The sequence below is a fragment of the Malassezia pachydermatis genome (assembly GCF_001278385.1).
Source record: "Malassezia pachydermatis strain CBS 1879 chromosome Unknown scaffold2, whole genome shotgun sequence".
Lineage (NCBI taxonomy): Eukaryota > Fungi > Basidiomycota > Malasseziomycetes > Malasseziales > Malasseziaceae > Malassezia > Malassezia pachydermatis.
In genome coordinates, this window is record NW_017253139.1 from 1,248,781 (window position 1) to 1,273,780 (window position 25,000).

The 25,000-nt window shown below is 54.3% G+C and overlaps 13 protein-coding genes across 13 annotated transcripts; 9 read left to right on the forward strand and 4 right to left on the reverse strand.

Annotated features, from left to right (window-relative positions):
• Positions 1-136: 136 nt before the first annotated feature.
• Malapachy_2699 (coatomer protein) lies at positions 137-3,007 on the reverse strand (the record flags this gene model as incomplete). The annotated part of the gene is made up of 1 exon (XM_018137187.1): positions 137-3,007. The coding sequence occupies one exon, from the start codon at positions 3,005-3,007 to the stop codon at positions 137-139; it is 2,871 nt and encodes a 956-aa protein (XP_017993425.1).
• Positions 3,008-3,314: 307 nt separating this feature from the next.
• Malapachy_2688 (mrf1-peptide chain release mitochondrial) lies at positions 3,315-4,517 on the forward strand (the record flags this gene model as incomplete). Its single annotated transcript, XM_018137176.1, has 3 exons — positions 3,315-3,344; positions 3,379-3,462; positions 3,492-4,517. 3 exons carry the CDS (start codon positions 3,315-3,317, stop codon positions 4,515-4,517), a joined length of 1,140 nt encoding a protein of 379 aa, XP_017992780.1.
• Positions 4,518-4,839: 322 nt separating this feature from the next.
• Positions 4,840-5,815, forward strand: Malapachy_2725 (hypothetical protein; the record flags this gene model as incomplete). Its single annotated transcript, XM_018137213.1, has 4 exons — positions 4,840-5,051; positions 5,085-5,458; positions 5,549-5,676; positions 5,705-5,815. The coding sequence occupies 4 exons, from the start codon at positions 4,840-4,842 to the stop codon at positions 5,813-5,815; spliced, it is 825 nt and encodes a 274-aa protein (XP_017993079.1).
• Positions 5,816-5,991: 176 nt separating this feature from the next.
• Positions 5,992-9,399, forward strand: Malapachy_2715 (hypothetical protein; the record flags this gene model as incomplete). The annotated part of the gene is made up of 5 exons (XM_018137203.1): positions 5,992-6,630; positions 6,892-7,306; positions 7,333-8,427; positions 8,454-8,571; positions 8,598-9,399. The coding sequence occupies 5 exons, from the start codon at positions 5,992-5,994 to the stop codon at positions 9,397-9,399; spliced, it is 3,069 nt and encodes a 1,022-aa protein (XP_017993266.1).
• A 439-nt stretch (positions 9,400-9,838) lies between these two features.
• On the forward strand, positions 9,839-11,251 carry Malapachy_2720 (hypothetical protein; the record flags this gene model as incomplete). The annotated part of the gene is made up of 3 exons (XM_018137208.1): positions 9,839-9,968; positions 10,000-10,192; positions 10,219-11,251. The coding sequence occupies 3 exons, from the start codon at positions 9,839-9,841 to the stop codon at positions 11,249-11,251; spliced, it is 1,356 nt and encodes a 451-aa protein (XP_017993082.1).
• A 185-nt stretch (positions 11,252-11,436) lies between these two features.
• Malapachy_2681 (phosphopyruvate hydratase) lies at positions 11,437-12,765 on the forward strand (the record flags this gene model as incomplete). The annotated part of the gene is made up of 1 exon (XM_018137169.1): positions 11,437-12,765. The coding sequence occupies one exon, from the start codon at positions 11,437-11,439 to the stop codon at positions 12,763-12,765; it is 1,329 nt and encodes a 442-aa protein (XP_017992771.1).
• A 43-nt stretch (positions 12,766-12,808) lies between these two features.
• Malapachy_2704 (ste23-metalloprotease involved in a-factor processing) lies at positions 12,809-16,162 on the reverse strand (the record flags this gene model as incomplete). The annotated part of the gene is made up of 1 exon (XM_018137192.1): positions 12,809-16,162. One exon carries the CDS (start codon positions 16,160-16,162, stop codon positions 12,809-12,811), a length of 3,354 nt encoding a protein of 1,117 aa, XP_017993173.1.
• Positions 16,163-16,454: 292 nt separating this feature from the next.
• Positions 16,455-18,008, forward strand: Malapachy_2690 (rna lariat debranching enzyme; the record flags this gene model as incomplete). The annotated part of the gene is made up of 4 exons (XM_018137178.1): positions 16,455-16,460; positions 16,505-16,621; positions 16,649-16,806; positions 16,835-18,008. The coding sequence occupies 4 exons, from the start codon at positions 16,455-16,457 to the stop codon at positions 18,006-18,008; spliced, it is 1,455 nt and encodes a 484-aa protein (XP_017993416.1).
• A 247-nt stretch (positions 18,009-18,255) lies between these two features.
• Positions 18,256-19,593, forward strand: Malapachy_2692 (delta-12 fatty acid desaturase; the record flags this gene model as incomplete). Its single annotated transcript, XM_018137180.1, has 1 exon — positions 18,256-19,593. The coding sequence occupies one exon, from the start codon at positions 18,256-18,258 to the stop codon at positions 19,591-19,593; it is 1,338 nt and encodes a 445-aa protein (XP_017993414.1).
• Positions 19,594-19,700: 107 nt separating this feature from the next.
• On the forward strand, positions 19,701-20,228 carry Malapachy_2697 (progesterone binding protein; the record flags this gene model as incomplete). The annotated part of the gene is made up of 5 exons (XM_018137185.1): positions 19,701-19,738; positions 19,774-19,862; positions 19,898-19,936; positions 19,970-20,106; positions 20,196-20,228. 5 exons carry the CDS (start codon positions 19,701-19,703, stop codon positions 20,226-20,228), a joined length of 336 nt encoding a protein of 111 aa, XP_017993419.1.
• Positions 20,229-20,267: 39 nt separating this feature from the next.
• On the reverse strand, positions 20,268-20,781 carry Malapachy_2733 (hypothetical protein; the record flags this gene model as incomplete). The annotated part of the gene is made up of 2 exons (XM_018137221.1): positions 20,268-20,334; positions 20,531-20,781. The coding sequence occupies 2 exons, from the start codon at positions 20,779-20,781 to the stop codon at positions 20,268-20,270; spliced, it is 318 nt and encodes a 105-aa protein (XP_017993128.1).
• Positions 20,782-20,908: 127 nt separating this feature from the next.
• Positions 20,909-22,321, forward strand: Malapachy_2719 (snornp assembly factor; the record flags this gene model as incomplete). The annotated part of the gene is made up of 1 exon (XM_018137207.1): positions 20,909-22,321. One exon carries the CDS (start codon positions 20,909-20,911, stop codon positions 22,319-22,321), a length of 1,413 nt encoding a protein of 470 aa, XP_017993262.1.
• Positions 22,322-22,967: 646 nt separating this feature from the next.
• Malapachy_2702 (malate synthase) lies at positions 22,968-24,566 on the reverse strand (the record flags this gene model as incomplete). Its single annotated transcript, XM_018137190.1, has 1 exon — positions 22,968-24,566. The coding sequence occupies one exon, from the start codon at positions 24,564-24,566 to the stop codon at positions 22,968-22,970; it is 1,599 nt and encodes a 532-aa protein (XP_017993171.1).
• Positions 24,567-25,000: the final 434 nt, after the last annotated feature.

Here is a 25,000-nt window from a genome sequence, read left to right on the forward strand (position 1 = left end):
GACAGGCAAGTTTGAATTGAAAAAGCCGCAAATGACGCCTTCACGTGTTCACGTGCGCTCTATTTGGGGAATGACACATTTCCAATTTCATCCAGCCTACGACAGCGGGACGAGATAAAAGACCCTATGAACGCATCTACGTAGAAGATGCCTTTTGCACCAATGTAATCTTATCGCCAAGACTCAGCGCAATACCCTGCGTCTTCGAGCGGATCCGCACATGGCCCTGAATCGTGCCATCATCTAGACGTTCAATGCTTACGTTGGCCAATGCGTCCTCACCAAACAAGCTCACAGCAGAGAGGTTGGCACTCAGGAAACCGCATTCGCCTGCCAAGCTAGCCTCTGGGGTAAGGCACGCCATGTTTGTAGCCTTCATCACTTGTTCAAGGTATTCACGCACATCCGAAATGTGAGTCTTGACATTGACCTTGTTCTCCCACTCGAATCCAGTCCACATACTGCGGAATTGGGTCTCAGACACGTAGGACGGAGAAATGTAGTCCATAATATCCACGTGAATATCGTTCATCACCACATACGAGTTATCGCCCGAGCCCATACTGCTGACGCTCGCAGGCTCGTACACGATGTTACCGAAGATGACACCTGTCTCGGTGGAAGAGACCTTGATGGTGGCCTTGATGCTCTGGAAGCTGTACGGGCCAATGGTATGGGTCGAGGGACGCTCGACAACTTTCAAGTCACCCAATGTCGCCAGCTCTACGCTGAGGTTTTGGTATGTCTCCTCTGTTTGGTTGACCACCAAAATGTCCAGGAGAATATCGAACTGGTGCACATCGACATAGGCCTCGGCATACACAGGGTCGGAGAAACCAGTGAGTTGTACGACACGTTGTAGCTTGCTGATGAAATCGTCTTTCGAGACAGCAGACTTGCCTGTCGCCCTATTCAGCTCCGCCTCGTAGTCGATGTCATCCTGATCGGCATGAGAGCCGCCCAGCTGGCGGAAGACAAGCTGCTCATGCGGCTGCGTGACAACCGACATTTGTTTGTCGGCCTTGGAGGTGTTCTTCGCACGCTCATGCTCCAGCATTGTTGCATAGGCATGACGAGAGTCTTTCAGGAAAATGTCAGCCGCAGCATGGGCTTCGTCAAGAGAGAGTGAGGCACGGCCAAGAATCTGCAAGCATGTCATAATACGCTCCTTGGAATCCTCGTCGATCTTGGAAGAGACAAATGTAGACTGGCCCACGCGAATAATTGAGGTCATGATCAACATGGCCTCGGCACGAAGGATGTTCTTTGCTTCTTCGTCCGACGACAGGCTCAAGAAGCGCAGCGTCAGCTTGACGAGCGTCACGGCCAACACGGAGGCCGTGTAAAAGTCGCCATAGAGAATCAGGCTTCGCAGTGGTGGCTTGGAACGCAGCGAGCGTGTCTTCTCGCCTGACGACTCGATTGTAAAAGCGGACTCCGTGGCGTACGTGCCATCCGCACGAACACGCGTAGCTGCACTAGGTGCCGACTTCGCAGGCGCTTCCTCCGAAGCGGCAGGCTCGGTTTGGTCCTGCACATGCTCTTCCGCCGCCAGGATTGGGACTTCGCCCAAAACTTTGCGGATCTGCTGCATGACCTCATGGACCATTTCCACAGAGTTGCAGTAGTCTCCGACAATCCACAGAGCACCACGATACACTTTTCCATTGCGGAAGTCAGGGAAAGCGCGGATCAGCTTCGACAAGATATCCTCGCGCAAGTTCGGGAAGCGCTCGACCACTTCACGCACAAATGCAATCACCTCCACGGCCAACGAGCTGCCTGAGTCGCCCAAGAAGTTCATCAGCTCGTGCATCACCGTGCCTGATACTTCAGAGAAGCGCACTGCGCACGCATGCAGTGTCTTGATAAGCAAATGACGGTAATCCGTGCCAGTATCTTGACCCTGCGACGTCTTCACAAGTTCTTTGCGGAGAAGAAGAACGACCTCTTCTACAGTACGCACAGTGAGCATTTCCAGGGCCATGTCCAGCACCTTTTCGCGCACATCCATATCGGGGCTGGATAGGATACGAAGCAAATCGATCACTAACGGATCCAATACGTGTTCATGACGCTTGCGGAGGGCGTCCAGACGATCCAGCACAATCAATTTCACATTGTTGTCACTCTCCTGTACAGTAAGCTCGATTAGTGCACTGGCAATCGCCTTCACAGCAGGCACATTGTGGGCCAGGCCAGCGAGTGTAATAGCCGCCTCGTACTTCACGGCATGGCTCGACGACGCCAAAAGCTCAGATACAATCTGGATATAGCCATTTGTACGTTCACTTTCATTCTTGGCATCTTTGCGAATGAGTTCAATGACCGCCATCTGCATGAGCTCATCCATCACAGGCACTTGGCTAATAACGCCGTCGAGATAAGCAACAGCCCGTTCCAGATCGCAGTGCACTAGCATAGCGAGTGCATTTCGCTTGCATGTTGCATCAGCTTCTCCAGCCAAGAAGGATTCAATAAGCTCGGGCGCATCGCTCAATAAATGCTCGTGTCGCTCATAAATCGTCCAGATAGCCATGACAGCATTCTTGCGTACATAGCTGTGACGGTGGTCCAGACATTGACGAACCGTCGGGATCAACGGCTCCAGAATCTCCTGCTCCTGAATCTTTTGCAAGAAACGCAAGGTAGAGCCACGAATATATTCATTGGGGTGCTGCAGGTCGTTTCGGATGGCATTGCATACCAAGATCATTTCCTGCTTCAACTTGCCCTCGTTATCAAGCTTTGGGCATACCTCCCAGTAAAAGTGCAGCATCTTCTTGATCTGCTTGTTCTTACTAGGAAGCACGTACTGGATAATCGGCATCAACAACGACGCATGAGGCTCGCCATTGAGTGTGGAAACAATAATCGCACGTAGCGTTTCCAGCTTGACCTCGTCGCTGTGACTCTGCAAGTTCTGCCGCAACTCCTGGGTCGACAGGTCCAGCTGGTAGCCCACGTTGGAGGCTACCAGCGTGTACGCCGTAGGATCAGAAGGCATGGTCCACTGCCACGGTGTCGTCGCGTTGTGACCAACAAACCTGCGCGGGCGATGCCGACCGGGTGTATGACATGTCTACTAACCTAGTAGGTTATGCAAACTTGCCACGTGTGAAGACGTAGAGGCCGCGCGCTTCTCCACTTTGCTTGCTGGAAGAACCATGGCGGCGCGGGCGACATGGTGGGGCTTGCTGGCCAGACAGGCCATGCGAAAGCCGCTAGGCTGGCAACAGCAGCTTCGTAACAAGTCTACGTTGTTCTCTGTGCAACCTACTCCAGATATAATAGAAACCATCTCTTCATACTTGATGAAAGAGCGTGAGAGACTGTTACAAAATGTATGTATGATCTGCCTCTCCACTGACACGTTAGCCTGAAGCCGCGACTTCGTCCCAGAAGATTAAGGATTTGGAGGCTGTACACGCTACATGGAAAGAATGGAGAGACCAGATGCAGGTATGCTGCCATATTATCTAACCACATAGACTGTCCAAGACACGGAGCGCATGTGTGAAACGGAGAAAGACACGGATCTCGTGGAAATGGCACAGCAGGAATTACAGGAGATGCGTGCCGAGGCCGATGCGCGGCATAGGGCCTTACGAAAACAAATTTTGTCGAGCTCAGCACCTGTGAAAAGCAAAGGGGCCATCATCGAGATGAGACAAGGTGTGGGCGGACAGGAATCGTGTTTGTTCCTCAGTCAAATGCTACGAATGTACATGAAATACTGCGAGAAACGTGCCCAGAATGCAGAAGAAACAGGTGATACCAGCGCATTGGGGGCAGGTTGGCGTATTGAGTTGTTGTCTGCGACGCCAGTTGACGTATCTACGTCGAATGGCTCCAACGATGCATTGCGGGAAGCCATTCTGCAAGTGCATGGCACTCATGCCTACGAGGCACTGCGCTTTGAAGCGGGCGTGCATCGCGTACAGCGCATTCCTGCCACGCAGAATCTTGGGAAGCTGCAAACCAGCACCATTGCCATTATTGTGCTTCCCATGCAGGGTGGCGAGAACGACCCAGCCGATGATATTGTTGATCCCAAAGATGTCAAGATTGAGACGATGCGGGCACGAGGCGCTGGTGGCCAGCATGTGAACCGAACAGAATCAGCTGTTCGGTTGACACATGAACCTACGGGTATTACTGTCTCCATGCAGGATTCAAGGAGTCAGCATCAAAATCGAGCCAAGGCCTGGGAAGTGTTAAGAGCACGACTGCTTGATCGCCACCTTCGCAAGGAAGCGGAAGAAAACAAAGCGATGCGGCGTTCACAAGTCGCTAGCGCAGATCGCAGTGAGCGTGTACGCACGTACAATTTCCCGCAAGACCGTATCACAGACCACCGTGTCGGGATATCTCTCTCCGACATGGATGGATTCATGGACGGCGATGATGATGGCGGTGCCGGCCTGACGCACCTCATAGAAGAACTGAATGCAAAAGAAGATGAAGTGCGTCTTCAAGCCTTACTTGAGACGCTGGAAACGATGCATAGCTCGTAGTTCATACCCTCATACCCTTACACGTATGTTCAGTTCAATGCACGGCTTCGAGACGCAAGCCATGCAATGGCGGTACAAGAAGCCACAAACCCAGCAAAGCGGAGCCAGGCAGCATGCTCAATTTCCCGTTCTTGGGAAATGGTACGAGAGGATCTAGGATATGAGATACAGGGGGAGACCTACCGGAAAATCGAGCGCAAATTGGGCAGCGCCATAATGGGGAGAAACTGGGCTGCCACGCGCGCCGCGTGGGCAGAGACGAGAAGTCAAGGGCCTGTGGAGGGGGGGCTTAGTCATTCTTGACGCGCAATATACTGCCGCCATGTCCAGCCGTACAAGAACGGAGCGTGGCTCGGTGGCAGGATCAGAAGAGATGCAGGTGTGGCAGGCAGTACGTGCCCAGCTCCGAGGGCTCGATAGTGCACGTTCTGCTTCGCTGGCAGGCTATGAACGGCTCCTACGTGCCAGTCCCGACGCGAAAAATCTGGATAGCTTGTACAGTGCTACCGACGCGTGTGTACAAAATGAACAAAAGTAGGTGCTCTACAAATTATGGCTAATACCAAGATATATTACAGGCGCATTAGAGCAGTTGGATATCCTCCTGGCCCTACGGAAGGCGTCCTCCGCGAACATGTTCGATATGCGGCGGAAAAAGCGCAAGGCTGATGAGACAGATCTATCGGAGAGCCTAACCGATGTGGCCTCTAAAGATACAGATGGGCGAAAGACGAGAAACAGTGGGATGCCGCGGTCAAGTATGGCAGGCCAAAGTGAGCATGCAGCACGTCTTCGATCACAGCTTCCCTTGCAAAATGGACGCAAAGTAGCTTTCTGTCAACCGAATGATGGCGGCGAAGAAGAATGGATTCTTGCTACAGTTCTTGAATGCGTCAATGAAGAACGAAGTCAATACAAGGTCCAGGATGCGGAAGACGATGGTGCAAGAGAGAGAGTGTGTATACGCCTTTCTCACCGCAGTACTTGGACGACAACCATCGACTCCATGGCACCGCTGCCTAACAGTATAGATACCTTGCCTGCGACAGATTATCCGGTCGGCGCGCGTGTACTAGCGCTCTATCCTGACACGAGTTGCTTCTACTGGGCCACGGTTCAAGGTGGTGGACCGAAACTGACCGGCAAATCGCGATCGAAAGTATGTCGAGTCTATATACTCACGCAAGCTCATAAAGCGCGAAAACGAGCTTCTGCATGCGCCCTACAGTGTCATGTTTTACGACGATGGGGCCGACATTAAGCAAGTGCCAGCCTATTTGGTCGTGGAGCATCCATAGCTTTCTTTTTCTTTGTATGACTAAATCTCCACGTGTACATCTACCCATTGTCTCCGCCGCCGGACGAGGGCGTACGACTCACTGTGGTGTCTCTAGATCGATGGCATTGGCTGTGAACCTCAATTTCCCCATTGACGTTCTGGATACCGAGACACACACATAAATTTAATTCTGATATGGATACAGTCGCGACATCGAATGCTGGTCCAGCCGAGGCCATTCATATGACATGGCAACAGCAGCTTATGAGTCAGTCATGGAGTCAAGACGGGCAGGCGAACCGAAAGAAGAAGTCCAAGGCAGTGACGCTGAAGAAGCCAGCGTCGAAAGGCTCGGCACCAGCGCCAAAGAAAAATGAAAAGGCGGTGCCAGCGAACCCTGAGACAACGATGACATGGCAGCAGCAACTTTTCCAGCAATCCCATCGTGCGGGGCCTACGTTTGATCATGCAGCGGATGAGAAAGACGCAGAAACGTTTGGCACGCCTAAAGGAGGGAAGAAGAAGGGCTCGTCGTCCAATGCAGCTACCGTACCGGATCGCCGAAAGCCCAAAAACCAGAAGAACAATGCGAAGCCACGCGATGGACGGTCGACCGCTACGCCCACCAAGGAAGCTACGGCGACGCCAGCCGCGGCGTACGCCGGACCGACTTTCCACAATTCGCCTTCCGCTGCGAGTCTTCCCACGCCTCGTTTCTCTATGCGTACCGACAAGGCCACGTCGTCAGAAACGCCGCCGACCACAGCGCCGTCGTCAGTGGCGTCCCCTGGACCATCCGCGGCCTCTCCATCGGGGCCACCACCGATGCAGACAGTGGATGCGCTGTTGGCTCAAATGCTTTCCCCCCATTCCCTATCCCTTGGTTCGAAATAGTGCCCTACGTGTGTTTTTGATAGGGACATGCTAGATCGCCCCTGGATCTGGCCACGATACTGTATTTTTGTCTACATAGCTCGCTTACTCGTACGTACGTATGCCTGGCCGCGTGCATCCTCGTCAGTCCTCCACATCGCACGAACCGCGTCCCTGTGTAGTCGCGCGGTGAGCGCGTGGTAGACCACGAGTACACTACAGTTTCTGGAGGAGATCGGCTCTGCAGCGCTAGTGCGGGCAGAGCCGACAGCGGAGACTCCGTCGTCTGTCCGATGGCATGTGGGAGGCGCGAGAAAAGGCGCGCCGTACTTTCAGAAGGTGGGTGCGGCTGTACGACTGTTCCCTGGTACAGGCCGAGAACCTCTGCCGTACAAGGAGCAGACACCCGTGCATGAACGAGCGTTGCATGCTATGACGTTCCTGCATAGGTACCACCCAGGCATCGACGTCCCATCGCGCCTCTTGGCACAGACCATGCTGGAAGATGAGCAGCTTCAATGGCAACAGCACGATCACGGTGATGACGATCTAGTGGGATGTACTACCTCGATCGCGATGGATTCGACACTTTCATGCTGCCTAGTATGCGTCGGTGGCGTGAACCGATGCGATTTGTGTATGTATAGCCTGTACTGACCGCAGTTGCCATGACGTGGGAAGACAAAGGACATGCATGGCATACCGTTGCTGGCGGCCGACCGATCCTCACTACGACCTCGCCCATCCTCCAAGTCACAGCATATCATGCACGCGAGTCGTTTTCCACCGTGCTTGTTCGTACATGGACGACCATCCTGGTGGGCTATATCGAACGGCGCGATACCGAGGACGATGCGATGTATGCATGGCATATCATCGACCGTGTGCATACCAATGAACATATACCCACACGACAAGTGGATGCGTGCCTATATAAGAACGCCCTCACGATGATCGATACCCATGGCCATATTCGAATGTGGGATATGACACAGCATACCGGCACGACGCTAGCGCAACGTTCGTCGAGCCAGGGAGACCGATTTGGCACAATCACTAGAGTCTCGCCCCAAGGCTACCTAGCCGCCAATGCCACCGAAGTATATTTCCTCGATGATCGAGCACCAGAGCCTTCTGTCGTGGCACAAGCTGCGTACTCGACGACGGCTATGCAACAAAGCAAGTATACCAGCGTATGTGCCTCGTCCCTGTATGCGCATGACACGGTATGTGCCGCAGTGTCGACGACAGATGTTGTGGAATACTACGATCTGCGCTACCCAAACGTGCCCTTGCAATCGTGGAGTCACCGGCGTGGGTATGACCGATCGCTGCGTCTGCATGCCTTGTATGCAAACGACACGGAAGTGCTATGCCTGACCTCGCGACGCAACCGCCTAACGACGGCGTACCAGACCCACACCGACCCTACTACCAAGTTGCTTTTTGACTTGCCTAGTACGCTCCCGTCGGCCGTGCCGCTGTCGTGGGCACCAGAGGCGCCGTCTTCGTCGTACTGGGTCGATATGGCCAGTGTCCCTGGCGCTACAGCGCCGCTCATTCTGCAGATGGAGCAGACGCAACGCGGCGATATATGGATGCAAAGTTACGCTACGAAGCCTGCCGAGCCTTGGGACGTACATGTCACTTGGACGCCCACCTTGCAAGCGGCAGCGACCCAAGCACAGAGGCTGGAAGATAGTGGGCCCTTCGGGGAGCGAGAAGCGACACATATGGATTTCCGTGCTGTACATCAGCGTACGTATGTTGTTTACTGATACCAGTCGCGATGCTAGGCTGGATGGGCATCCCGGACCCCTTAGCTGCCGAGGCCGAGGCGCCGTCGCTGGTAGCGTCGCTCGGCAAAACACCAAAACCACTTCGAGGAACGACGCATACTTTGTACGTGGACCATACACTCACACCAGACTCGATCGACTGTACTATAACCAAGACAAGAAGCATGCGCTTGGCTCGTCCCAACTGCATATGGATGTGGCCTTGCATGGCAGCACAGCGCTTGCGTCCTCCGCGTGGCCAATGTTGTGGCAGCGAATGAAAAAGCAATCCACGACATCGCTTGCACGCGCGATGCACCCCGAGGCCCCAGAAGAGACAGTACACGTACCTACGTGGCTACCGTCTCTAGGGCCGCCTCCTATAGGCGACCCAGCCGCGCAACCGTGCGTCCAAGCAGCTGAAGCTCAGGAAGCTGTGGACTTGGCCTTGGCATGTACGTGTATTCCACAGGCGGTACCTGCCGCTGAGACCACAGGCGAGCATCACAACTGGGTATGGGATGCCAAAAGCGAGCCTACCGTGGACACCGAGACGGACGATCTATCGGACGCAGCCAACTTGCTCCTTACAGAATGGCCCAGCGGCACATCCGTGGAAGACTATACATACATATCGCCCTACCGTGGCTTGGATCTGGAGGCACCCACCCAGAAAAGCTTCGAGGCCCTGCCTCGTACGCCTACCTCGTCGCAGCAGCGGAGGCGCCCCATGGTCGTCGCGAAAGCGGCAGAGCGTGCAGGCAAACGAACGCGTGCCAAAGAGCCAGCCAGCTCCCCGATTCGCGTCGATGTCACAGCGTCGCAACCATCAGCGAGTCAGGAGTGGGATGCATCACAGCCTCCTATGGTCACACAAACGCAAGTAGAGCCTGGCCGATTTGCGCAACGCGCTACGGTCCCGAAACGCAAAAAGCGTATGGGCGGCTTTTAGCTCTTGGAGGCCATGTTTTTCGTGATACCATCAATGTAGGTCTGTAGCATTTCATTTTCTGCTTCAGCTTTGGTGCATTCCTGCTGCACATGGGACATGCGTTCCATCAGTTCTGTGGGTCAGGCGGTGGGGTCGGCCAACGAACCTTGAATGCCGCTTTGAAGCGATAGGACGTCGCTGCTGCGTGAGTCGCCGACCAACATACCGCACAAGTCGCTCCTTCTCGGCTACAGTGCCTGCTGTAGGCTCCGATGAGGCTGTCTGCAAGGTAAGTCATGTTGAGTACATACCCAGGCAGCCTGATCGCCCCAGCCGGATGTGTCAGGGCCTTGGGCCATGGTGGAGGCGATGAGGCGCAAGTGGAGGAGCGTTGAGTAAGAAAGAAGGCAACGTGTTGGGCGCCTAGGCCTGCTTTTCTTTCTTGGCATTGCCTACGAGCATGTCGTGCAGCACGTCCACCTCGGACGCGCCCAAGAGCAAGCCGCTGGATGCCATGGGAGATATTACGCGTCTGAATGCTAGGACGGTACGGATTTTGGGCCAAAACCCAAGCACCTTTACATTGAATGGTACGTTCTCGTTTGCGTGTCTCACACGCAGGCACCAATACCTATTTGCTCATGCCGCCAAGCGACTGGAACTTTGAGGATCGGAATACGCTTCTACCAGCGATGCTAGTCGATACGGGCGATGCCAGGGAGGACTATGCGCCGATCCTCGAGCAGGTCCTGCGTGGCAACTTGTCCATGCAGGACGATGCACACGCGCCTGTGCGAATTGGCATTACAGACATGTACGTGGGCCCATGTCTAACCGCAGTATCTTGACGCACTGGCATCATGATCATGTCGGTGGTGTTCCTTTTGTCTTGCGTATGCTGGACAAATTGCGCAAAGAGGCAGCGCCGTACGCTCAGGTCCCTGTCCCTCGTATCTTCAAGTTCCCAGAGCCAGTGACAGATCCCAGTCTGTTTGAGCGTGTAGAACGTGTGCCGCTCAACGCGTATCTCCATGTGCCTGGCGTAGATGGCCCTGCCCGTATGATGTGGCCGCTTCGTGACAATATGACGATACGCGTCAGGGACCCCGAAGATCCGACGCGCGTAACATCCGTGCGCGCTTTATATACGCCTGGCCATGCGGCAGATCATATGATGTTTTTGTTGGAAGAAGACAATATTTTGCTCACAGGCGACAATGTTCTGGGCCGGGGCTCGACTGTGTTTGAAGATCTCATTTTGTACATGCATGGGATTCAGCGTGGTCTGTCCTTGCTAACGATGCGACCAGCCACGCCGCTGGGCGTCGTAGGTACGCCGATGACGGGGATGAGCGGCGAAAATGTGCTGTTCCCAGGGCATGGCCCCGTGATTCCCAAAGGCAAGGAGACGCTACGTCGCTACCTGAAGCATCGTGTAGAGCGAGAAGAGCAGCTTCTTGCGCTACTTACATGCCGTCCAGGCGACAAGGAGCGAGTGAACAAGGCGATTGCCTACCCCATGGAACACATTGAGGCTGCACAGCAGGGGCGCGCGGCGACGCATGTATGGACGCTCCGCCAGTTTGTGAGTGCGCTCTATGAGAACTATGCGCTAAATATGTACCCAGCAGTGGCGCGAGTCCTGCTACTACATCTACAAAAGCTCTCCGTGTCGCCAGCAGAGCACAAAGCGCCGCCCTTCCCTACGCGCCAGACGGTGCCATCGACGGCGTGGGCGCTGACGGGGCCGCTGGTACGTTGTGCCTCGCTGCCATCGTTCCAACGTACATCGCAGCCGTTCCCTGACCTGCCCAGCAACGACACGGAATGGCGCGAGATGCTCGACCTACCGTGGTGCTTGTCTGCGGCCTGATCCACGTGGCATTTAGCGCAAGTGAGCGTGGCCATCGGATGTGACCGGAAAGGGACCAAGCGTTCGACCTTCTCTGCAAGAGCCACGTGGAACCGACTGCCACGCACGACCGGGGTGGACACATGTTATAAAAGAACCCGGGTACCCGGTTGTCGGGTTAGTCTGTTCAGCCAAACATAGTTACGATGAGCATTCAGAAGATCCAGGCACGCATGATCGTCGACTCGCGTGGTAACCCCACGGTCGAGGTCGACCTCACCACGGAGAAGGGCTTGTTCCGTGCTGCTGTGCCCTCGGGTGCCTCGACAGGTGTCCACGAGGCCGTGGAGCTGCGCGACGGTGACAAGTCGAAGTGGGTTGGCAAGGGTGTCGACAAGGCTGTGGACAACGTGAACAACGTGATTGCGACGGAGCTCATTAAGTCGGGCATTGCCGTGACCTCGCAGAAGGAGATCGATGACTTCCTGATCAAGCTCGACGGTACCCAGAACAAGGGCAAGCTTGGTGCGAACGCCATTCTTGGTGTCTCGATCGCTGTGGCCAAGGCTGGTGCGGGCGAGAAGGACCTGCCGCTGTACAAGTACCTCTCGGACCTGTCTGGCACCAGCGCGCCGTACGTGCTCCCGGCTCCGGCCATGAACGTGATCAACGGTGGTGCCCACGCTGGCAACCCGCTGGCCTTCCAGGAGTTCATGATCGTCCCGACGGGCGCCAAGACCTTCACGGAGTCGATGCAGATCGGCACGGAGGTGTACCACACCCTGAAGAAGGTTATCAAGGCGAAGTACGGCATTGACGCTACCAACGTCGGTGACGAGGGTGGCTTTGCTCCCAACGTGCACTCGGCGGACGAGGCGCTCGACCTGCTTATGGAGGCCATCAAGACGGCTGGCTACGAGGGCCGCGTGAACATCTCGCTGGATGTGGCCAGCTCGGAGTTCTACAAGGACGGCAAGTACGACCTGGACTTCAAGAACCCCAACTCGGACTCGAGCAAGTGGGTGACCGGTGCTGAGCTTGCTGAGATCTACAAGGGCTACATCCAGAAGTACCCGATCATCTCGATTGAGGACCCCTTCGACCAGGACGACTGGGAGGCGTGGACCATTCTGCGCGAGTCGGCTGGCATTACCATCATCGGTGATGACCTGACGGTGACCAACCCGCTGCGTATCAAGACGGCCATTGAGAAGAAGGCCTGCAACGGTCTGCTGCTCAAGATCAACCAGATCGGTACCATTTCGGAGTCGATCCAGGCTGCCCAGCTCGCGCAGTCGGACAACTGGGGTGTTATGGTCTCGCACCGCTCGGGTGAGACGGAGGACACTACCATTGCCGACCTGGCTGTGGCTCTCAGCTCGGGTATCATCAAGACGGGTGCGCCCGCTCGCTCGGAGCGTGTGGCCAAGTACAACCAGCTGCTCCGTATTGAGGCGCTCGAGTCGAGTGCCACGTACGCTGGCGTTGATGGCTTTGTGCAGGGCGGTGCTGCCCCGAAGGTCATCCGCAAGTAAGTAGACAAACCCTTGTATACGTGTGCGAACACCATCGAATTTCCTATATATTGGCTCGCATAGGTGTAGGCGCCGCATCAAGCGGTGCGCCATACTGGGAAGCATCGACGCGCGTGTGCGGCTCTTGCTCGTATGCCGACCAAGGCAGCACAGGCGCAGCGTCCACACTGGGCTGCAAGCGCTGCTTGAATGTCTGGACATCACGTACCTCCTCGGCCTTCAGAACGTCGTTTGGCGCCGGCGGCAAGGCGGTGGTGGTGGCAGTGGTGTCGGACGACGAGACAGGGTGCTCAGCTGCAGCGAGCTCCACGACGCGCATCAAATCCGCTTCCTGGAGCGTCGCCGGCATCTCGCCCTGCGCAAACGCCTGCTGCACAAACGAACGCAGGCTTTCGACGCTCGTCACTTGCGCCTGGAGTCCTTCCCGCGCCTCCGCAGGGACAGCCATGCCGTGGTCTTCGACGTACGCAAAGAAGGCCTGCCAAGCTTCTGGGCTGAGCGGCGTCGAAGACGTGCCTGGCTCAGTCTGTGCGTCCAGATGCGTCACCGTTTTCGCACGATGGGGGCTGCTGGGGTGGATATAATGCTCCATAAACGCGATCATATCGTCCTTGGTTAACGTTGGGAGCACAGCGACATCGCGCTCACGATGCAAAAAGTCATAGTACCCAGAATGAATACTCTGCCAGAACCGCATCGTTTCCTCGGCCAGGTTCTTCACCGTCTCTTGGCGCTTGTGCAGCAGGGAACGAACGTGGGCCTCAAATTCAGCGTCGGTCATGCGACGCATCTGCTGCAAAAGCTGCTCAAAGAACGCGTCAATACGTGACTCCAAGTATGTCGACGAACGCTCCGACTGGACAATCACACGGAACCCCATTTGGCCCACAGAGGTACGCACACCACTAAAGACCAGGTAGCCCAGCTGCTCCTTAGTCCGCAACTGATCGAAGCACGGCTCATGCGCGATCTGGGCCAGTAGAGCCAGCATCGTACGCTTGCGCACATCTGTCGGGTCGCCCACTTGGCAGTAGTATTCCAACGAGGAGTTCACGTTGCCGGCATTGGCCACAGGCAGATGCCATGCGACGCGGTGGCCCGGCGGCAGAATAAGCGAGCGGGGCGGCACCGTCAAATGCACTGGTAGTGCCTTGAAGTCCAAACGCGATTCCACATCAGCCAGCAGCGAGTGCGCCACCGATGCCGACATGTTGCCGTGCACCAGCATCTCGGCATGCAGCGCGCTCAGCAGCTCCGCCTGGTACGTCTGCACATCCTTCGCGGTGATCGAAGAAATCACTTTCAGTTTGTCATGCTGCGTCCACATGTGCTCCGTAAGCAGGTACGACGAGTAGTACGCCGCATGCTGGTACGGCTCCTCCACATCAAAGTTTTCGTAGTTGCGTCGCACCTGCTCCTTGATGATAAGGAAACGCTTCTCATCGACACGCAGCCCCTTCATCGTATCTAGCACAGCATGCAAAAGCTGTGGAAGCTTGTCGTTGTAGCCACCAAGAATGACATCGATGCCATCCATCTGGCTATCGATGTTGTAATGCAGGCCAGCCACATCGGCGTCGTAGGAAAACTCACACAGCGCATCCTTGACCAATTCCACATACAATCGCGAAAGCACAGCCGTGCGTGGCGACGCGTTCACGTTCGGCGTACGAAGCAGCAGCGCGACATTTGCCTTGGGCAGGAAGAAGCGGTCGTCTTGCTTGTGCCACAACCGTGACAAAGGTGTACGCGTTAGTAGCTGCGGTCGATCGGCCGCTGGCACGTCGTCCGGTCGGTCGGACGACGCGACGTCGAGGTTCTGCGGAATAAACTGATTGGCATGAGGCATGGCCATGCCATCCAACGTCGCCTCAGCTTCAAGAATACGAGGAGGAAGCGGCCGGATCGTATACTCGGTACCGTACCACTGCTCCTTTTGGTCCAACGCTACACCCGCAGGCGGCTCACGTCCTGCCAGCATAAGGCGGCAGTGCTCAGGGCGCAGGCTCTCCAACGTTGCTTGGATCAGCGGTGCATCAAATTCGCGAAGAACATAGGGGCCGGACAAGAGCCATGCAGGCGGGAGGCCATGCTGCATCTGACTCGCCAGCGTCGAGCCATACATCGCCGGTGAGCTCTTTTCCTTGAACTCAAACCGCAACTCGCTCAGACGCCGCACTTCCTCGTACATCCACTCCTGAACAGGCTGCGAACGGAGCAGGTCCAGGTACTGGAACACCGCCGCAGCAACATCCTCATAACGGGTATAGCCCTCGGTCGTAAGATCAATGTGGATCTTGAACAGCTCAAAGCCCTCAGCATTGATGGATGAGCCAGCACTGAGCGAATTCGCCCAGCCACGCTGCTTCAGGCAAGAAAACAGCGAGCCATCACCCTCGTGCCCAATAAAGTGCGAAAGCAACTGCCCTGGCTTGGATAGATACAAGTGCACCTGCTCAGGGAACGGGAACGTAATGTCCAGCAAATGCACATCCTTGATCGTGCGGAAGATCACCTCAGTACCGAGCTGGGAAGGCCCCAATGGCGAGCCTGGGAACGAAGGCGCGTCGCATCCCTTGTTGGGCACCTGCGAGAACTTTTCCACCACCCAGCGCATAAGCTGCTCAGGTGACTCGCGGCCGAGAACGACAAGCTTCATCATATTCGCACTGTAGTACTTAGCATGGAACTTGAGCAATTCGTCGCGGATATCGAGGCCGTGGGCGCGCGGCTCATCCCACAACGTCGTAATGTTCCCTGTACCGAACTTGGAGTAGGGATGCGAGGGATCACATAAGCTCTTCTCGAGCTGAAATGCACGCCACATATCAGACTGCAGATTCTTTTTGTGCTCCGAGTCGACAGCGCGAATCTCACGCTCCGAACAGCTCGGATCGAAGAGGGGCTCCAGGAAAAACTGCGCAAAACGGTCCAAAGCGCCTTCAAAGTGAGCATGACCCACATCGAAGAAGTAGTTCGTGTTTTCCAGCGAGGTAAACGCATTGGAGCTGCCGCTGTGATTCGACAAATATTCACTGTACTCATTCTCACGAGGGTACTTTTTCGTACCCATAAACAGCAGATGCTCGCAGAAATGCGCCATACCCTGCAGCTCAGAAGGATCACTTAGATGACCTACACGCACATCCATAGCAGCACTAGCCTTGTCGGTCGTGGGATCGCTGATCACGAGCACCTCAAGATCGTTGGCGAGGCGAACAAGACGATACTCGCGCTGATCAGTTTTGGGCTTCTCCATAGCGCCTTCGTACACATAAAAAGTCACATCGCTGTCATCATCCATTTTCATATGATGCGGGACAAACTTCGTGCTGGACGCACTCGCACCAAGAGGCGGTGCTGTCACAGTGGCAAACTCCCGGACACTCAGAGGCATAGTTCGCAGAAAAGGATTACGTAGCGTCGTCGAGGGCGTCGAGAGACACTTGACGGGCAAAGACGAAATAGGTACACGAGCGAATGTATTGCGAGAGCCGAGCCGAATAGGAGGCAGAAATCGAGCGGAAACTCGCCTGGGTACCGGCATCGACCCAGAAGATCGTACCACGAAGCCACGAAAGGCTCCTTTGTTGCGCTCAGACACTCTCGATTCGTCATCGCCGCCAGGCTTTAGTCATCGCTGTGGAGGTTTGACAGGAATGCTACTTTTCCCCTGCCTCGTAACGAGCATGAAAGTACGTCGCGTGTGCATGCAAATGGGTGGGCTGACACAATCCAGATCGCCGTAGAAGGATGCTGTCATGGAGAATTAGACCGTATCTACGATGCGATCTTGGAGGAAGAAAGGATCTCTCAGCAACCTGTAGATCTCGTGCTCTTATGTGGGGATATTCAGGTACGAAGTTCATATCACTGACCCCAGGCGCTTCGCAACGAGGGCGACTTAGCTAGCTTGGCTGTACCCACCAAGTATCAACGTCTCGGTGATTTTCACAAGTATTACGCGGGCGAAAAAGTGGCGCCCATACTAACGCTCGTCATCGGCGGGAACCATGAGGCAAGCAACTATATGTGGGAATTGTGCGTAGCAAGACAAGCACTAATGCAGATTTTATGGCGGCTGGATCGCTCCAAACATATATTATATGGGTGCTGCAGGCTGCGTAGAAGTCAATGGCATCCCTATTGCAGCAGCCTCGGGTATCTTCAAAAACGATGACTATCAACGTGGCCGCTTTGAGCGACAGCCTTTCTCTGCGGGTGATATGCGCAGTATATACCATACACGGCAGTTTGAGATTACCAAACTTGCTATGCTATCACGGCCCACGGTTTTTATGTCACACGACTGGCCAAACGGCGTCGAACAATACGGCGATGTACAGGCACTATTACGTGCCAAGCCCTTTTTCCGCGAAGAAGTATACTCTTCATCGCTTGGCTCTCCGCCATTACAGATGCTATTGAATGAATTACAGCCACGTTATTGGTTCTCGGCGCATCTTCACGTCGAATTTGCGGCACATGTGGTGCATGGTGTTATGCCCCAAGCATCTCATGCCAGCATTTCTGACAATCCGGAAGCAATAAACGTGGATGATGACTCGGACGAGGAGCTGCCTCCTACCCCTAGCGTAGTGCAGCCCCAATCCATCACAGACTTTTTAGCCCTAGGGAAATGCACATCCAAGGGCGGATACCTTCATGTACGTACAGAGCGTAACTCATTCCAGTTCTTTGAAATACCTACATCCACAGATACCCTGACGCAGGGTCGTCGAGAAGTTTCACTGACGTATCATAAACCCTGGTTGGCAATTACACAAGCATTGGATCCCTATTTCTCTTTCCATCGCACACAAAAACCACTGCCATTGCCTACCGATCCGAACCTGCAAAATGCCGTCCACGAAGCTATGCAGAAGATAGACGCGCAGTTGGCCACAGCAGAGGGGAATCCCTTGGATATTCGGATAGCGCAACCATTTACTCGTACTGCGCCGACGCAGAGCGAGTATGCGCAGCAAAGCAGAAAGTCTATTCGTACGTTTTTGTGCAAAAACCTATTGACATTAGACCCTTACAAGAACCCGCAAACAGAGGCGTTCTGTCAGCTGGCAGGAATTCCCAACCGCATAAACTCTTTCGTCACGAAGCAGTCGACGCGCCCCAATTCTATGAGCTCTAGCGCCCAGTGCGTTGCGACTCCAGCGGCGGAAACGCAAAACGAAATACGCTTAATTCATGCTGTAGGCTCGCAGTTGAAGCGTAAACGTGACTAAACACTTTGTCACGTTTGTATGTCGCTCCAATGGGTACTGGCGCCAAGCGCATGTGGGCATTGATGCAGACATCAGTGTGAAGAATGTAGTAAGCCAATAATAATAATAGGGTACAAACGATCTATATTGGGATAAAATGTAACAATATTGGCAGCCAATAAAAAACTGAAAAAGACACCGTGTCAGTCAGGATAAAATGGAGCAGCCCTCAGTTGAGGAAGCACACGCGCCTTTCTTCAGCTGCAAGATGGTAGTGGATTCCGCGAAGGACGTCAACGGACAACGTTACGCACCTCGCCGTGCGAAGGAATACGAGGAAGAGAAGCTGTTCCAATACAAGGTTCCAGAGCTGTCGGTACAAGATCTCCTCTCTGCGATCCCTGCGCACTGCTACAAGCGCTCGACATTTTACTCGTCGTTGTACTTGATCGGTGATTTGGTCCAGGCTGGCCTGTTGATCTACGCAGCGACATGGATTGACCCCGTTGTGTCACAGATGGGTGTGCAGCTTCCTTCTCTTTCGCCGGATGCAAGCAAGGCCGTTATGAGCTTTGCTCTTTGGGCTCTGTACGGTTTTGTTCAAGGACTGGTGTTTACTGGCGTGTGGGTGGTAGCTCACGAATGTGGTCACCAGGCATTTAGCCCAAGCAAGACAGTAAACAACGCTGTAGGATGGGTCCTGCATTCGGCTCTGCTAGTACCCTACCATTCCTGGCGTATCTCGCATGCGCGCCACCATGCTGGCACGGGACACATGACTCGTGACGAGGTGTTTGTGCCAAAGACTCGTTCCTCGCGTGGCCTCTTGCCTCTGCGTCCTGCCGATGACAAGTCTCCTCTTGTTAATGAGAATACGACGTGGGGCGAGTGGATTGCGGAGATTCTTGAAGATGCTCCTCTGTACAACTTCATTGAGCTGCTAATTCAGCAGCTGTTGGGCTGGCCTCTGTACCTGCTGTTCAATGTTTCCGGACAACCTCATTACCCACCATACACCAATCATTTCTCTCCTAACTCCATCATTTTCGACAAGCGCCACCGCAACCAAATTCTGGCATCGGATGCAGGCATCCTATTGACACTCTCCTGCCTCTACGCTTGGGCCAAGGTAGCTCCAGGCGGATGGATGGATGTGGCCAAGTACTACATTGTACCCTACTTGTGGACCAACCATTGGCTTGTAATGATCACCTACCTGCAGCACACAGACGTTAAGCTGCCTCACTACCAGCCATCCATGTGGACCTTCCCTCGTGGTGCGTTGTGCACGATTGACCGTGAATGGCTGGGCCTCGTGGGCCCCTGGTTCTTCCACGGTATTTCTGAGACGCATGTGGCCCATCATGTTAGCAGCAAAATTCCTCATTACAACGCTTGGGAGGCCACAGAGGCTCTGAAGAAGCGTCTAGGCCCTCACTACCTCAAGTCTACGGAAAACGTGTTTGTTACGCTATGGAAGACTGTTCGTTCGTGCCGCTTTGTGGATGACGAGCCTGTGGCCTTTTACCGTAATGCTGACGGTGTTCCTGGAAGTGTACCTGTGTTCCCACGCAATGCTGATTCAGGCGTTGCTCTGTCCGAATAACTTGTATAGATAGCTTGTCTAAACAACATGGGTACCTCTGCTGAAATTGTATGACTAAAAAAGTAGCACGGCCCTAGCATCCTCTCCCCACGACTATTGTCGCAAAGATGGCGAGTAAGATGGAGCCAGCTACAACGCCCACACAGTATGTTTGGATTAAGACACTTTTTCTCACATTAGGCCTCCGAAGGATGATCCCTTCACGCCGGAGGAATTGGCGAAATACAATGGATCTGACCCATCGAAGCCTGTATATGTGGCTGTTAAAGGTACGTGCATAGACCGGAACTCTACTCATACTTAGGTGTTATTTTTGACGTCTCGCCACGCAGAGAAATGTATGGTATGTGGTACTTGTGTTTATCTGACCCAACAGAACCCGGCAAGGGCTACTCCGTCTTTGCAGGGAAAGACGCATCGCGTGGCCTGGGTATGTCTAGCCTTAAGCCCGAAGACGCTGTGTCTGACTACTCAACCCTCAATGAGGCACAGATGAAAGTACTAAATGATTGGGTATGTATGCTAATGAAAGGAAACTAACAGAGCAGTTTGAATATTACAAGAAGGTTGGTCAGCGATGGAATGAGCGACTAACTAGACAGCGCTACAATATTGTGGGCCGCGTAGTGTCGTAAATGGTTGATGTATCAAGGATCATGTACTACTTTGCATATTCACGCCTTAGGAAGGGCCTTGGTATCATCAAAAAAGGCATCAGAGGGTACCTTGCCCTGTTTTCGCCTGAATGTGAATACGTGATAGGGATACGTACGTTAGTGCCCCTGGGAGTAAGAAAGTAAAAGCCCCGCCACTCTTAAGAGGTGGGGGCGTATGTTCATAGCCGATAGGAAGTTGACACCGTGTACAACGAAACTCATACTGTCGTTCGACACTGCCGTCAGGGCTGCGATGTAAGAATAGCAAAAAAGCCACATACCGCTCGAGAATTTGTCCTAAACCTTGCGAGGCACTTATCTTGTATATGGGCGCAACAATGCGCTCGCCATTTTCTTGCTTGGGGGAGTCAAAACAACGCAAGACAAACGATCCATCTAACGGACGACGAGGCAGCGACTCCAAGGTTGTATTACTGACAAGAACAAACTCGCCACATAGGCAATAGTATATGTATAGTGGTGGCTTGCTCGCCACCGATGTGCGTGAAAACGTTTTGGTATGCCGAGACATCCCTGACAAATAGTGTGCCTAGGGAAGCGTCCTGGAGCCACTGTTCCTATGTGGAGCAGGTTTTGGACAAAATATGTCGGTTTTCTAGGATTCGCCTGCTTCAAATTGCGTTTGTATTTCTCTTACGATGGGCGTCGAACAGTCAAAATTGCGCCCACCAAGCAATGATACCAGCAACCAGCCCTCAACACACGACACGGAAGACATTACGACCCCATCTACCGTGACTACTGTGGCCAAGACAGATGATACTCCCTTGGAAGAAGCTGATCATACCCTGGCACTCCTTGCTTCTTCTGACGCTAATGCAGCGCAAAATCGACCAGACCCACCTGAAACTACATCTACGGAACGGTCTCTATCTGAACAGAGAGAGCTTGTACAAAAGCTGCGTGCGAGTCAAGGTAATCAACTAGCCTCAGATGCAGACATTCAAGCAGACATGCTTTTAGCTGGTGTCACTGATACACGCAACGAAGCGGCAGAAGATACGGAAGCTTCGACATCTGAGGATGACAGCGATTCTTCATCTGATTCAGACTCGTCAGAAGAAGAGACTGCGCCCGTACCTATCCAAGAATTGGATGAGGACGAGGGTGGTGGCGATCAATCTGCGCCACGTACAAAACATGAAGTAGTGGATGAGAGTGTTCCTCTACCTCCGTTTAAGAAAGTGCCTGCGGAAGAGCTGGACTCACTACAGCCTATCGGGCGTATTCATTCCATTGTGGACAATGTCGTTCTGGTTGCGCAAGTTGATACCTCAAATTCCGTTCCATCTGCGCGCTCGTATGACGTGCTTGATTCCGAGAGTTTGTTATGCTTTGAAGATGGTGAGGTGCTTGGACTCATTTACGAGACCTTTGGATCTGTCCAGGCTCCTATGTACACAGTGCGATTCCGTGCCGCCGTGGATATTGATCATGATATGGTCCATATCGGTAAGACTGTGTACTTTTTGCCGTCTAGCAGCACATATGTTCTTACACGACAAATCCGCACTAAAGGCAGTGATGCCAGCAATATGTGGGACGAAGAAGTGGCTGAGGATGAGGTGGAGTACAGTGATGATGAGGCAGAGGCGGCTGCTAAACGCAAGTCGAAGAAAGCACGAACGTCGTCGCACGCGTCTGAGTCGGCCACAGTGGATCCTGCTACGGCATCGCTGGGACCGCTCGGAGGAAAGCGTTCGTCGGGCCCTACAAATCGCGGTGGTCGCCGCCGCGATGCACAAGCGTCTTCTAGATACCCTTTCCCCCCTGGCTGGGGCGATAGCCAGTCACGCCGGATGCCATCTGACGGCGGACTGCCACAGACGATGCCTCATATCAATCCACGGTTTGCGCCGTCTTGGTTTGGTGCACCGACTATGCCGTATGCAATGCCTCCGTTTCCTATGCCTGTGCCTGGCTATTCACCAAACTACCCTACAATTGGCATGCCTACATCCCATGAACCATACCAGCCGAATGTACGCCCTTCTGAGCCTAGTTCGTCATACCGAAGCGACGATGCCTACGATCCATCACGGCCTCAATAGTCAATCTTTTCGGCTAAATTCGCCCAACCTTGGAAGGCTACCAGTGCCTCGCCTCGCAACAGCGGGATCATGGTAAGAGTCCGATGTTCTGGGGCCAATGGTACTTGTTGGTATAAAAAGTCGTCGTCAAATCCGATATCAGCGGCATCGCGGCGATTATTGCCATAATATACTGTGGGGATGCGAGCCCAGTATACCGCGGAGAGACACATAGGACAGGGCTCACAGCTTGTGTATAGTACGCAATCTTGCAGATGGAAAGTCTTTAGGTTGGCACATGCGTCGCGTATAGCTACCACTTCTGCATGAGCCGTTGGGTCACAATCCACTGTCACCTTATTGCTGCCTCGGCCCACCACGGTGCCATTGCGAACAATGACACAGCCAAATGGTCCCCCTGCTCCTTCGCGTAACACTCTCTCCGATAGGTTAATGGCCTCACGCATAAATGCTTCATGCTCCATGGTGGTGGATTCTTGTGGATGTGCTGCTGACACTATAGACATGGATGGGCTGATAACAAACATGCATCTTGTTGCTTATCTTTTGTGGAGGGAGACTTTCCCTCCTTGGCCCTTTTCACACGCATATCGGATACAAAAGACATCGATGCCTACAAAGGTAACTTCTCTACATAGACACACGCTTAGAGCTTGGCGCCCTGCGAGTTGTCGAGGTGGGCCGTCAGGTCGGTGGTCAGGAACTCGCTCGGCTCCTTCGCACGCACCTGCTGGGCAAGGTAGCGCTGCGAGAGCTCCACCGCCTTCGGGTCGAGCTTGGTCAGCTTCTCGGCCTCCTTCTTGGTGAGCTCGTCGATGAACTGCGGCGTGATGGCCTTGCCATCCTTGGTCTTCGCACCATGGTAGACCCACTGCCAGAGCGAAATACGCGAGATCTCAGCCGTAGCAGCGTCCTCCATAAGGAAGTTGATCGGCACACAACCGTTGCCCTTAACCCAGTTGGCGCAGTAGGCCAGCAGGGCCGAGACGTTAGCACGCGCACCAGCCTCAGTAATGTCACCAGCCACGTTCGGGTTCAGCAGGTCAAGCGCAGTGACCTTGACCTCCTCACGGCGAATGTGGTACTGGTTCGGACCGAGCATGTGCTTGTTGAACACCTCCAGAGCGATCTTGACCAGAGCGGGGTGAGCGACCCAGGTACCGTCGTGACCAGCCAGCACCTCACGGAGCTTGTCGGCGCGCACCTTCTCCATGGCAGCGTCGTTGGCCTTCGGGTCATCCTTGATCGGGATCTGAGCAGCCATACCACCAATGGCAGCAGCACCACGCTTGTGACAGGTCTGGATCAGCAGGTTCACGTAGGCCTGCATGAACGGAGCAGTCATGGTGACCATAGCACGGTCAGGCAGGACAGCCGACTTGTTGTAGCGCTGGCGCTTGATGAACGAGAAGATGTAGTCCCAGCGACCACAGTTGAGACCCGACGAGTGCTGGCGCAGCTCGTAGAGAATCTCCTCCATCTCAAAGGCAGCAGTGATGGTCTCAATCAGCACAGTACCACGGATCGTGCCACGGGGCATGCCAATGTAGTCCTGGGCGAGGTTGAACACATCGTTCCAGAGACGGGCCTCCAAGTGGGACTCCATCTTAGGAAGGTAGAAGTACGGGCCATAGCCGATCTCCACCAGCTTCTTGGCGTTGTGGAAGAAGAAGAGACCAAAGTCGAACAGACCACCCGACATCGGCTTGCCATCGACAAGGAACGACTCCTCGTTCAGGTGCCAGCCACGGGGACGGACAATGAGGGTAGCCAGCTCCTTCGCAGGCTTGAGCTTGTACTCCTTGCCGTTCGAGGCCTTGAAGTCGACGCGGCGGTTGATCGCATCGTTCAGGTTCACCTGACCATCCAGGTTGTTGTTCCAGGTCGGCGAGTTCGAGTCCTCAAAGTCAGCCATGTAGGTGTAGGCACCCGAGTTCAGGGCGTTGATGACCATCTTGCGGTCGACCGGACCAGTGATCTCAACACGACGGTCACGCAGACCGGGGGCAGGGACAGCACAGTGCCAAGAGGGGTCCTCACGGATAGCGCGGGTCTGGGGGAGGAAGTCCAGGGTCTTACCACCGTCCAGCTCAACCTGGCGAGCAGCGCGAGCCTTCAGGCGCTCCTGACGCACCGGCTCAAAGTTGCGGTGCAGCACCGCCAGGAACTTGATAGCCTCAGGCGTGAGGATGCGGGCATGCTCACCCAACACCGGCGCAAGAATACGAACACCGTCAACCGACATTTTGGAATATGGCGAAACTGTAGCGTCGGTGCTGAGCTCTTATATGAGAATGCAGCCGGGCCCGGCCCAGAACGCTTGCTCTGCCCCGCAGTCTGTGCGCGATGTGGCTCATTCAGAGGACAGGACCTGCGTGGGCCCAATCATGATTCGTTACGGAACTTCCGGTTATTCCCGGAAGGCAGGCCGGTCTTCCAAAGGTATCTGAACCATGTTGTTATGTAAGTATTGTGTCATCGTTAGAAACCCATCTCTCTTCCACGTGTGCCAAGCCGTAAATCTATCGCGCGTGGAGTTCAGCAAGGGGCCATCCACGTTGTGAAAAAAGCAGCGAATGAGTGTTTCGTAATCAGTGGAGCCTACATGCAGCCGGTTACCTTCCGCATGCATCATTGACATGAGGTACGCGCGTCGCAGGGCTCAGCTCTTTCCCTAGG